Genomic DNA, 12,753 nt, shown 5'->3' on the forward strand with positions numbered 1-12,753 from the left:
TTGCTGAAGGGAGCAGAAAGGGCAAATAATCAGGCAGGTTTTGCTTAGGATAAGTACTCATTTACATCCTGCCACATCAGCAATTTAGTTCTGGACTGAATGGTTCGTGGCTAAGCTTCCCAATTTGCAACTACTTGCAACCTTAACCTGCAACTGCCCCAATTATTTGCTTTTCCAGATAGTGAGAAAAGTAACTCCTAGGGCTGCCGACCTTCCATGTTGGAAGAAGGTCCATAATTTGACCCACGATGAGGAGGAGATAAGAGACCAGTGGAATGGCCACTGAAAGCCACTCCACTGCACTTGCCTACAACTTCCCTGATCTTTCATCATGCCTACCTTGTGAATACCCCTTCCTTGAAAAAATATACTCACTGGTGCAGTCCTTCATAGCTGCACAGCTGAGGTCTCCAGCAATGCTCTATAGCACTCTGAATGTTCCAGCCTCTGATTGAGTATCAATCCTAGGCAAGGGTGGGACTTTAGTGGCTTAGATCCTAATTGGACAAGAAACTTTCAGGACCGCATGTAAGTACCTGACTGATGAGTCATCTGTTGGGGGTGAGGAATTCATCATTCCTGAAGTCACATACCCCAAACCTTAGCGTACAGAGCACTGAATCCCAGTCCTCGACTCCAAAATATAGTTTTGTATAGTGACACCTTTTACTTGAAGAAAGTGACAGAAATTATCTGTGTGAAAAACCAAAGACAATCATCCTCATCTTCTGATCTAGGCCATCAAAATCAAACATCAGACATAATAATCATTGAGTTTTTTATTCAAGTATTTCTTTAATCCTATACTGAAATTACAAACAGAAGTAATACTTCTGTTACATTCAATGAAGTTGGTGCTTTATCTAAAATTTGAAACTTGCATTACTCCAAGGATTAAACACAATGTACACACAATACATTCATTTTCTGAGAACTAGGCATTTGTAGCTTTTTTTCTGATATAGAAACTCAATGTCAAATATCAACAGTTTATTTATATCTATTTTGCAGGCAAAGATAAAGCAATTTGTTCAAAAGATGAAGCTTTATGCACCCTTATCTTAGTCTGTTGAAGCTGTGCCATTTACATTTAAACTATTGCCTTAAAGCTTTTTGATTTCTAATTACCTCAGGTGTGACAAAAAACAGATCTCATTTTGACTCCATTAGCACAAAGCTAGTCCTTGAGCTTCTTATTTTCCAATGTGTCAGAATGAATTCCAAAATTATTTGCAGTTACTGAATGCCTATAAATGACCAGAATGTATTGGAAACTCCTCACGAAATCAAATGAAAAATTCAATTGTTTACTGCAAATATCTCATGTACAGTGCTGTCAAAGTTACTGGGCATGAATTTCAACTCATTTGAATTCACGCCCAAGAATTTAATTTGTAATCTATTTTCTCACATTGAGGATATTTGCACTATGCTTTTATGCACAAGCTTGTAGCAGGAACAGTCAAGAATAACATTTTAAGAAAATAATGAAAAACTAATGATGATGCTAGCTAATGTAGATGCATGATGACGATATCTGAGTGTGTTTTATCATGAAAAGTTACAAATAGTGTGGAATTAATGAAAACAAGTGACATCAATAGAACTCAGAAGTTTTCCTTGTTGAATATGAAATGCACTCCTCTTGGATCAGCAGATGAATGAGCAATACTCATTTTATTTAATGTTTTAGCCAGAGCCTGTGGTCCACAGAGGAAGACTCCCACATTAGTGCTGAAAAAAGAAAGATATTTATTTCAATAACAAGTCCTTACTTTTTAAAAAATATGGTCTTACCTATTTTTGACTTGTGTTTACTCTTTAGCTGGAAGGGTAAAATTCAGGATTCTCTTAAAAGTATTATCAAATTGGCCAACAGAAAACAAAGTGTTTTTAGAGTACTCGTGGATCCTGTCCTGCATTGGAAATGTGATAACCACTTTGTGCTGGCAGTGTTCCACAAACAGACACAGGATGGATGACGATTACAATTGAATAAGGGAGAGTGTTGAACAGAACACTCGGGGAAATGTCTCACTTCTATTCAAATCATTAACATCTAATATAGACAGAAAGGATGTCACTCAACTGAGAATGGTACCTACAAAACTTTATTGTGTCCTTCATATTGTATCAAAATTGTCAACTACATTTGATGTTTAGTATGGTGCTGGAATTAAAGTATTCTAACTAGGAGCCAATAGTTGATACACAACAATGCAATAATACAGTAATCCTAGATGAAGCGAGCTAATAAAGTTGAGGCTCATAGCGTTAGAGGGTGCTGTAAGACAGTTCAGTGGATGTAAATTCCCAGGCTGAGAAATGAAAAAAAACAGAAGTATATGCTCAGGAGTTACAAATCACCTTGGACTGTTTCCTGGAGAATTAATTGTTTCTTCAATGGACAGTGTGGAGTATATCTATGAAAAGTGTGTCTAATTGTGCTAAAAGGAACAGGGAAATGTGTTGCTTTGTGGCATACAGTATAAGCTGTCTATAAAGAGAGTGCTTAGTCAATTATGCTCATTAGAATTTGCTCAATATTATTCATTAGAATTTGTGATATCTTGATGGCATTATCAGAATTTGAATTTTTGTCAATATGATTATTGACCAGACAATGTAGCAAGTATATTGACTACATCCACATGTAGTCTAAAAATCAGGTATAGGCCAGAATAATGGAAGCCACCAAGCTGTATCCCTAAACCATTTGAGATTATCTAGGTCCTTCTGATCCTAATATTAATCTTAATCAAGAAAGCCATTATGCTAAATAAAACTGACTTTGGATGCTGGAAATCAGAAACAAAAAGAGAACTTGCTGGAAAAGCTTAGCAGGTTTGGAAGCTGTTTGAGGCTGTTAATCTTGTCCAATCAGGAAGCCCTGGCTGACCCATAAGAACAGGAGTGTCAGACATCCTGTCCATTCTGACAACTGGCTCTGAGGAAGCTGGATTAATGTCAAGGACTCTCCTCATGTAAATAATGGGTGACTTGGTGACATGATACTGGTCTATGTGGAGTTATGTCCATCAGGATTAATGCAAGAATCCAAGTTGTATGAGTCTATTGTACAACTGTATTCATTATTTCAATATTGTGCATGAGTTAGAAATTTGCACTTAAACAACACACTCAGAAGAATTAATTTAATTGTGTTTCAAGGTTTTCTGAACAGTGCTTTTGTCCTTTTCTTACTGGAGAAGTATTAATACAGAATATCTTGTCATATCACCCTTTCAACTATTAATGGGAAATTCAAATTTATTTTTAACAGTTTACAGTCTTAATGGAGGTTGTTAGAAGAGTTCTCAAAAGTCTACAGGAAAAGAGGCACCTGGGCATGCATGTGCATTGAGTTTTGAATGTGGCAGAGTATATTGAGAGAATAGTTAGCAAAGCATATAGGGTCTTGGATTTCATAAAACAAAAGCAGGGAGGTTATGCTGAATCTTTATAAAGCTTTTGTTATTCTCCAAATGGAGAATTGTGTATTGTTCTGGTCACCACAAGTTTTGGAAGAGATCTGTCGAAAAGATTTGTGTGATGGGAATTTCAATATTAAACTGGGACATTTTCACCTTGGACCAAAGGAGATTGAGGCGAGTGTTGATAGAAATATGCAATTTTGGTCCGGGTTTGGATAAGGTAGAAAATGAAAAATTGTTCCAAGAAAGATTCAAAACAGTAACACTACTTCTGTCTCCACAGATGCTGTCAGACTTTTTGAGTTTCTCCAGCACTTCCTGCCTTACTTCAGATATCTAGCATCTGGAGTATTTTTCATTTATTTGAACGAAAACTATTCCCATTTACTGATGTTACAAAGACTAAGAGACATAGATTTAAGGCTTTTGAGCAAGATACAGAGAATAAATATAAATAATTTGGGACTCACTACCAAGATGATGATGGAAAAGGAAACAACAATGTTTTCAAAAAAAAACATTGTGGTCAGCTGAAGGAAGTAAAGCTGCTGAGCTTTGGGATTGAGCTGAGAAGTAGAACTGACTTAGAAGTCATAGAGTCATAGAGATGTACTACATGGTAACAGACCCTTTGGTCCACCTCGTCCATGCTGAACAGATATCCTAAATTAATCTCGTCCCATATCCCTCAAAACCCTTCCTATTCATATCCCCATCCAGATGCCTTTTACAACTAGTGCATAGTTGTATCTATATGCACTACCCTCTGTGTGAAGAAGTTGCCCCTTAGGTCCCTTTTAAATCTTTCCCCTCTTATCTTAAATGTATGCCCTCGAGTTCTTGATTACTTCACCCCAGGGAAAATACTTTGTCTATTTACCTTATCCATGCCCCTCATGATTTTACAAACCTCTATAATATCACCCTTTAGCCTCTGATGCTCCAAGGAAAACAGCCCCAGCCTATTCAGCCTCTCCCTTTAGCTCAAACTCTCCAACCCTGACAACATCCCTGTAAACCTTTTCTGAACCCTTTCAAGTTTCACAACATCTTTCTGATAGGAGGGAGACCAGAATTGCACACAATATTCCAAAAGTGGCCTAACTAATGTCCTCTACAGCTACAACATGACCTTTCAACTCCTACACTCAAGAAAGGAAAGCATCCTAACTGCTTTCTTCACTGTCCTATCTACCTGTGACTCCATTTTCAAGGAACTATGAACTTGCACTCCAAAGTCTCTTTGTTCAGCAACACTTGATGGGGTAAATGGAAATCATTTATTCTAAAAGTGACTATGTGGCTAAAAGTAATTTATTATTTGCGATGCAGAACTTCTTTATTTTGATCACATTTGTTTGCATCGAGGACATTTCTGTGTGCATTACTATCAATTAGTTTCAGATTGTGACTACAATTAAAACAGAAACAATATAGTAAGGAAAATTTAGAATTACTTTCAATCACCTGTGAATCTGATATTGTTTTGAAGAATGTCTAAAGAAGGCTGTTAAGAGTTTGTATCATTTGTAAAGTGATTAATTATTTTCTTTGATAAGTAATAGTGATCTCTGTTATCTGGAGACATCTAACCTGGAAGTGATATCATCAGGAAAGAAAAAGACAAAAGAGAGAATGCAGGTCCACAAATAGAAGAGTTGGAGGGTGAATTTAAAGATACAGACATAAAAATAGAGTAGACAGAAACAGAAAGAAGAATACAGAATTCATCTGAGGAAAAGCCAATGAGGTCACCCAACAAAAATCTGTTTTTCGGTTTGGCAGTGAGAGGAAAAATAGAATTCTGGAAATGAATATGACCAGCTGAAAGGGGCTGGGTCCCAAAACGTGGTGCAAATAGTTCAGGCATATAAAAGAGCTGAGGGATTATGTTAGAAGACTGGGCTGTGAACTGGGTAACATTAGTTGATTAGTTGAAAGCTAATGTTTGAAAGCTACATCATCAGAACTGCCAAGCTTAAAGGAGCGAGGTTTCATCAAAATGCATCCTACTGTTCGTAATCATACCCTTGGTGTCTGAGGATGAAAGCTTTTGCTGAGTAAGACCCCTGATCTACCTTGCATGAATAAAGAGCAAGTTGTAAAATTGTGCTGCATATGTAATGCCATGTTGGCTGAAGGGGGGAGGGCCTGTTGTTGTGTAACAAAAATCTTTTCCGTACCAGCTGCTTAATGTGCAATTTATCTTTTTACTTCACATATAATTTGCCTGTTAATTCATGTTCGTTTGTGTTGTGTTATTGCAACAATTACAAGCAGTCAAATCTTGCTGGTGATTTCATCATTTAGCAGTTTGGTAAATTTGATTACAAGATTTACAGCTGTTCATTTTCATTGAACAGTTACTTGTTTACATGTGAAGAGTCTGCATTAAAAAATTGCTTTGCAGACACTAGCTAATAAAATTCGTAAAATTAAAGTTCAGTTGGGAGTATTGTATCTTCTAAGTTATGGGGGGTTGGTTGTCTCACTTGGCTAGCTAGCTGGTTTGCAATGCAGAGTAAAACCAGTAGTGTGGGTTCAATTCCTGCTCCTGGCTAAGGCTACCATGAAGGACTTTCCTTCTCAATCTCTTTCTTCACCTGAGGCATGGTGACCCTTGGGGAAAACCATCACCAGTTAACTCCCTCTATTCAGAGAGTAGTCCTCTGGGACTGTGGTGGCCTTACCTTGTATCATTTAGTTTGTAATTTATATAGAAACTTTTCTGTGGCCGCATCAGCTTCTTTCAGCACGTAGTTAGGCCTAGAAATTCATAAGGGCAAACTATTCATTTGTCTTTGTACATGCGATGGAGGCAGCTCTATACAGATAGGACTTGATCCTGGACTTCTTGATCCAGAGGAAGGGAAACAACCACAGTATCACAGGAGCCCAATATAGCTGTTTTATCATGGGCATCTGGTGTCCAAAGGTTCTCCACAGACCATATTGTTAGCATGCCCTGTAGTCATTAAGGAATCTGTTGAACAATGGTAAATGGACTCATAGAGTCATAGAGATGTACAGCATGGAAACAGACCCTTCAGTCCAACCCGTCCATGCCGACCAGATATCCCAACCCAATCTAGTCCCACCTGCCAACACCTGGCCCATAACCCTCCAAACCCTTCCTATTCATATACCCATCCAAATGCCTCTTAAATGTTGCAATTGTACCAGCCTCCACAACTTCCTTTGGCAGCTCATTCCATACACGTACCACCCTCTACTATCTTTCCCCTCACACCCTAAACCTATGCTCTCTAGTTCTGGACTCCCGGACCCTAGGGAAAAGACTTTGTCTATTTATCCTATCCATGCCCCTCATAATTTTGTAAACCTCTATAAGGTCACCCCTCAGCCTCTGACGCTCCAGGGAAAACAGCCCAACCTGTTCAGCCTCTCCCTGTAGCTCAAATCCTCCAAGCCTGGCAACATCCTTGTAAATCTTTTCTGAACCCTTTCAAGTTTCACAACAACTTTCCGATAGGAAGGAGACCAGAATTGCACGCAATATTCTAACAGTGGCCTAACCAATGTCCTGTACAGCTGCAACATGACCTCCCAACTCCTGTACTCAATACTCTGACCAATAAAGGAAAGCATACCAAATGCCTTCTTCACTATCCTATCTACCTGCGACTCCACTTTCAAGGAGCTATGAACCTGCACTCCAAGGTCTCTTTGTTCAGCAACACTCTCTAGGACCTTACCATTAAGTGTATAAGTCCTGCTAAGATTTACTTTCCCAAAATGCAGCACCTCGCACTTATCTGAATTAAATTCCAACTGCCACTTCTCAGCCCATTGACCCATCTGGTCCAGATCCTGTAGTAATCTGAGGTAACCCTCTTTGCTGTCCACTACACCTCCAATTTTGGTGTCATCTGCAAACTTACTAACTGTACCTCTTATGCTCGCATCCAAATCATTTATGTAAATGACAAAAAGTAGAGGACCCAGCACCGATCCTTGTGGCACTCCACTGGTCACAGGCCTCCAGTCTGAAAAACAATCCTCCACCACTACCCTCTGTCTTCTACCTTTGAGCCATTTCTGTATCCAAATGGCTGTTCCTTAGGAAAAATAATGGGCTGGCACCTGATACAGACTTATTTGCAAAATCCATGTGTGACTGACTGGAGAATGCGGAATTATTATTTTCTCTTTCTTCAGCAAGTTGCAGGCAATTTTCAAAAAAAAAAGATAATTTGAATAATAGCATATTCTGAGTGTGCAACTATTCATGAACAGAATTTGAAATAACACCATTAAATATATGACAATACTTGATGACTGTCAGTCATTTCTTATTAGAATAGATTCCCTGTTGGAAGCTGGCCCTTCGGCCCAACAAGTCCACACTGACCCTCCAAATAGCAACCCACCCAGACCCATTCCCCTATATTTACCCCTGACTAATCCACCTAACACTACGGGCAATTTAGCATGGTCTATTCACTTGCAAGCAAATAGAGATTATATTTAGTTAATGCAAAAGTTTCATCTAAGACCCATTTTGCTTGATCTAATGCATTTTGTAATTTTTTAACTTTTGTTTTAGTTTGTATTCACTATGGAGTGAAATGAAAATTATGCCTGTTCTCCTTTTCTGCTACTTGCAGACTACATCACAGTATGCAAGTCATTCAGAAATTGCTGTCTCACTGTGAGAAGGAGTCTTGAAATATTTTAAGTTCAGTTTATGATAATGTAACACCACAGACTAATAAAGGCTGGAAACCATAGCAGCAATGAAAGATATAAATGTGTTATTAGTACAATTTTCAGAAATCTATTTTACTTTTAGCATGTACAATGTAGATTTGTGCTGGAAAACCAAAACAAAAACATAATAAGCCAGCATTTCAGGTTCAATTGCTCTGTTCACTCAGCCTACCTTGGATGATTGGTTGCAATGTTTTTGAACTCATTCTCCCAGTTGGGTCTCCCATATAAAGTCTTTTGTTTCAGTCCTGTGATAACATCTGTTTGGGCTTCATGGTGCATGGCAAAGTGAGTGGCCTAACAGCATGAAAATAACATTTCATATCTGCATTAGTGTCCATCACTGACTTGAGAGGCAATAGTGTGTTCTAAAAATTTACAAGTGGCTAGAATGAATTTACTAAGACACCTCGTACAAAGCAAATAGGTAGTGATAACAAGGCAGAAGATGTATTATCATAATCAAGCAAGTGCTGAAACATGGAAACAATCCCTCTTTATTTGAAGAGAATAATAGAGAAATAAATCTGATACAAACATGTTCACCATTCAAATAATAATTTTACAAACAGTACTTATCCTGATGGAAATTGATAATACTTCAGGGTGAACTCCTTAAGATGCAAGCCTGTAGTAAGAGTAGGTACTATTAATCAACCTGTTCAGGCATGTCTCTGGAGCGGGTAAGACTGGAACCCAGGTTGTCTGGTTTAGAGGTAAGGACACTATTACTGTGCCACATGATCCCTTTGGAGCTGGTGTAGACCATTTACTCCTTAGTTCTGCTCTGCCATTTACTAAGATCTGATTTTGGACTTGACTTTCCTGTCTATGTCTGATATCCATTGACTACTTTGTCGGTCAAGAATCTACATCTCAGCCTCCCAGGAAGAGAATTTCACAGACTAACCGTCTTTGAGGGAAAAAAAAACTCCTCATCTCTATCTTAAAGCGAGGTGACTTATTTTTAAGCTATTCTCTATTTCTAGTCTGTCCCATAAGGAGAAATACAATTTCAACATTCAAACATCATTATGCATTCTTCGAACTGGTACCTATGGGGATGGCCTCAACTGGGGCCTTGGGTTCATGTCACACTACAGGTGATCCCATTGCACCACACAAACACACACTTATGCAGACCCTCTCTCATACGCTCACACATACACTCCCACACTGAAACATGCACCCTCTCACAGACTTACTCACCCTTACACTCACGGTCTCACATACACACACACACACATATACACATGTTCATTCTAAAAGATGAGAGACTTAGCAAACAATCCTGGTCTTTTTCAATGTATAATTTCAGTTACATCACACTGGAAACTTTTGCTATAAATTCTGTGTCTTATGATCTTATACTCCACAATCACCTGATAAAGGAGCAGTACTCCGAAAGCTAGTGCTTCCAAATAAACCTGTTGGACTATAACCTGGTGTTGTGTGATTTTTAATGTTGTACACCTTAGTCTAACACTGGCATCTCCAAATCATGAGTTCCAAGAAAATCATTAATTAATTGATGACTACCAAGCCTCTGCAGTCTATTCTACAATATTTATTGACACACAAGGTTAAGAGGTTGCAAACGTTTGCAGTTTCTACAATTGATACTTAAAGATTTTGGATGATTGATATTTTTATTGACTCATAGTAAGAGGAAAATGATCTGGATAAAAGAGAGCTGGCTATATATTTAAAAGTGATAAATTTAGAGGGCTATGGAGGTCAAACTGAAGAAGGTGACTAGATGGGCAACTCATTTGGAGCCAGTACAGACATGATGATCAAATAGCCTCCCTCTATACTGTTAAATTCTATGATTCTATAATTATCTGGATGGTATAAGGTGTGAGGATATTGCACATGGGATTCAAAAGGTAAATTAAATTACTTACAGTGTGGAAACAGGCCCTTCGGCCCAACAAGTCCACACTGACCCGCTGAAGCACAACCCACCCAGACCCATTCCCCTACACCTAACACTACGGGCAATTTAGAATGGTCAATTCACCTAAACTGCACATTTTTGGATTGTGGGAGGAAACCAGAGCAAACCCACGCAGACATGGGGAGAATGTGCAAACTCCACACAGTCGCCTGAGGTGAGAATTGAACCTAGGTCTCTGGTGCTGTGAGGCAGCAGTGCTAACCACTGTGCCACCATGCTGCCCATTGAAATGATGATTTGTTAGGAGAGTTGTGGGGATAAAGGTGTGCTACTGGAACTAAATCAGATGTGTCTTTTAAGGAATGGACACACAAAAACCTGGTCAGTTGGCCACTTTCTGTGCTGTAGGGTCATAGAGTCATTGAGATGTACAGCATGGAAACAGACCCTTTAGTCCACCTCGTCCATGCTGACTAGATATCCTAATCTAATCTAGTCCCATTTGCCAGCTCTTGGCCCATTTCCCTCTAAACCCTTCCTATTCATATACCCATCCAGATGCCTTTTAAATGCTGTTATTGTACCAGCCTCCACCACTTCCTTTGGTAGCTCATTCCATTCACGCACTATCCTCAGTGTGAAAAAGTTGCCCCTTCAGTCTATTTTAAATCTTTACCCCTCACCTTAAACCTATGTCCTCTAATTCTGGACTCCCCCACCCCAGGGAAAAGACCTTGTCTATTTATCCTGTCCATGCCCCTCGTGAGTTTATAAACCTCTATAAGGTCACCCCTCAGCGTCCAATGCTCCAGGGAAAACAGTCCCAGCCTACTCAGCCTCTCCCTATAGCTCAAATCCTCCAATCCTGGCAATACCCTTGTAAATCTTTTCTGAACCCTTTCAAATTTCACAACATACTTCCAATAGGAAGGAGGCCAACACTACACGCAATATTACAAAAATGGCCTAACCATTGTCCTGTACAGCAACAACATGACCGCCCAATTCCTATACTCAATGCTCTGACCAATAAAGGGAAACATACCAAGTGCCTTCTTCACTATCCTATCTACCTGCAACTCTACTTTTAAGGAACTATGAACCTGCACTCCAAGGTCTCTTTGTTCAGCAAAACTCCTCAGGACCTTAGCATTAAATGTATAAGTCCTAAAGATTCTATGATTCATAATATTTTTATTGTGTAACGTGACCAGTTATTTGCTCGATATGAATGTTTGTTGTTGTTTAAAATGTACCAGTTATCATTAGCAGAAAAAACCTTGAAGATAACTGACTGGATCAATAGAAACTTTCAATTCTGTAATACTTGGGTAAGTTTGAAATTGATAGCCAAATAGAACTTTTCTTAGTGAAACACTGAATTTATCCACGATGTCAGAATCACTAAATAATTTGCTACAATTATATATTCAGCTTTAAACCTGTACAAATACTGATGTTACATAGGAACATATGAGCAACATAGGCCATTCAGCCCGTCAAATATGCTCTACCGTTCAAACAGATCATAGCTGATCATTTACTTCTACTCCATGTTTTGTTACTATTCCCATATTGCTTGATGTCATTCTTATCCTGAAACCTTTCTGTCTTGAACATGCTCAATGATCGGGCTTTCACAGTAATCTGGGTAGAGAATTCCAAAGATTCACCACTCTGAGTGAAGAAATTCCTCCTTAACTCAATCTTAAATGGTTTGCCTCTAATTCTGAAACTGTATCTCTTAGGTATTTGCTCACCAAACATCCCAACCACACTTAGCCTTTCTTGTGCAATAAGAATTTTGTTAAGTTTCAATAGGATCACTTCTCACTTTTTGAAATTCTGCAGAATATCAGCGCAGTTTCTTCAATCTCTCCTCATAAGACAATCCTGATATGTGAGGGATTAGAATGTTGAACTTCTCTTGCTCTCTGTCTGTGGCAAGTGTATACTTCCGATAAAGAGACTAAAACTGTACATGATATTCCAGGTGCTGCCTTACCAAGTTCTAAACAACTGCAGTGGGACATCTTTCTTCCTGCATTCTAATCACCATGCACTGAAAGATGACTTGCCATTTACTTTCCTCGGCAACAGGACTAAGCAGGGAGATGCTGGAAGGATGTTCCAAAAGACAGGGAGTCCAGAACCAGGGATCACAATCTAGGGATATAGAGTAAACCACTTAGGACTAAGATGAGCAAACATTTCTTCATTCAGAGAATAATGAGCCTCTAGAATTCATTACCACAGAAAGCAGTCAACGCCAAAACATTGTTTGACTTCAAGTGGAGTTGGAAACAACACTTGGAATTAAAGGGATCAAATGATATGGGGGCAAAGCAGGAACAGGCTGCTGAATTGGACAATCAGTGACGATTATTATGAATGGCGGAGCAGGCTTGAAAACCTGAAAAATCTACTGCTGTTCCCTTTCTCTATGTCTAGGTTTCTGATAATTTGCTGCACATGCACCCTAATTTATAAGTAATTCAGAAACAACAATACCCTTTGGACATCAGCACTTCCCAACATTTTTCAATTTAAGAAATGCTCTGTCTACTTTTTTTGATTTCTACCAAAATGAATAACTTCACATTTATTCACTTTATATTCCATCTGCCATGCCATTATCCATTAACAAATCACCAGTTAGCCACTTATACTTTTTCAATATTCTTCCTG

At 38.8% G+C, this 12,753-nt stretch overlaps 1 protein-coding gene across 3 annotated transcripts in view; it reads right to left on the reverse strand.

The window, feature by feature from the left end:
- Window positions 1-764: 764 nt before the first annotated feature.
- The window catches only part of cybb (cytochrome b-245, beta polypeptide (chronic granulomatous disease)), a 47,118-nt gene continuing 35,129 nt past the window's right edge, over window positions 765-12,753 (reverse strand). For 2 of the 3 annotated variants that reach the window (XM_087992849.1, XM_043700813.2), the window contains exons 12-13: window positions 8,338-8,462; window positions 765-1,734 (exon numbers count right to left, since the gene is read on the reverse strand). In XM_087992849.1, the coding sequence (XP_087848975.1) occupies window positions 1,608-1,734; window positions 8,338-8,462 (252 nt within the window). In that variant the 3' untranslated portion in view covers window positions 765-1,607. Of the gene's footprint in view, window positions 1,735-8,337; window positions 8,463-12,070; window positions 12,232-12,753 lie in introns of those variants that run through there. The other variant, XM_087992850.1, reaches the window with a different exon arrangement.

This window comes from Chiloscyllium plagiosum, unplaced genomic scaffold (assembly GCF_037043375.1).
Source record: "Chiloscyllium plagiosum isolate Xiang-an unplaced genomic scaffold, Cpla_swu_hap1 HiC_scaffold_12, whole genome shotgun sequence".
Lineage (NCBI taxonomy): Eukaryota > Metazoa > Chordata > Chondrichthyes > Orectolobiformes > Hemiscylliidae > Chiloscyllium > Chiloscyllium plagiosum.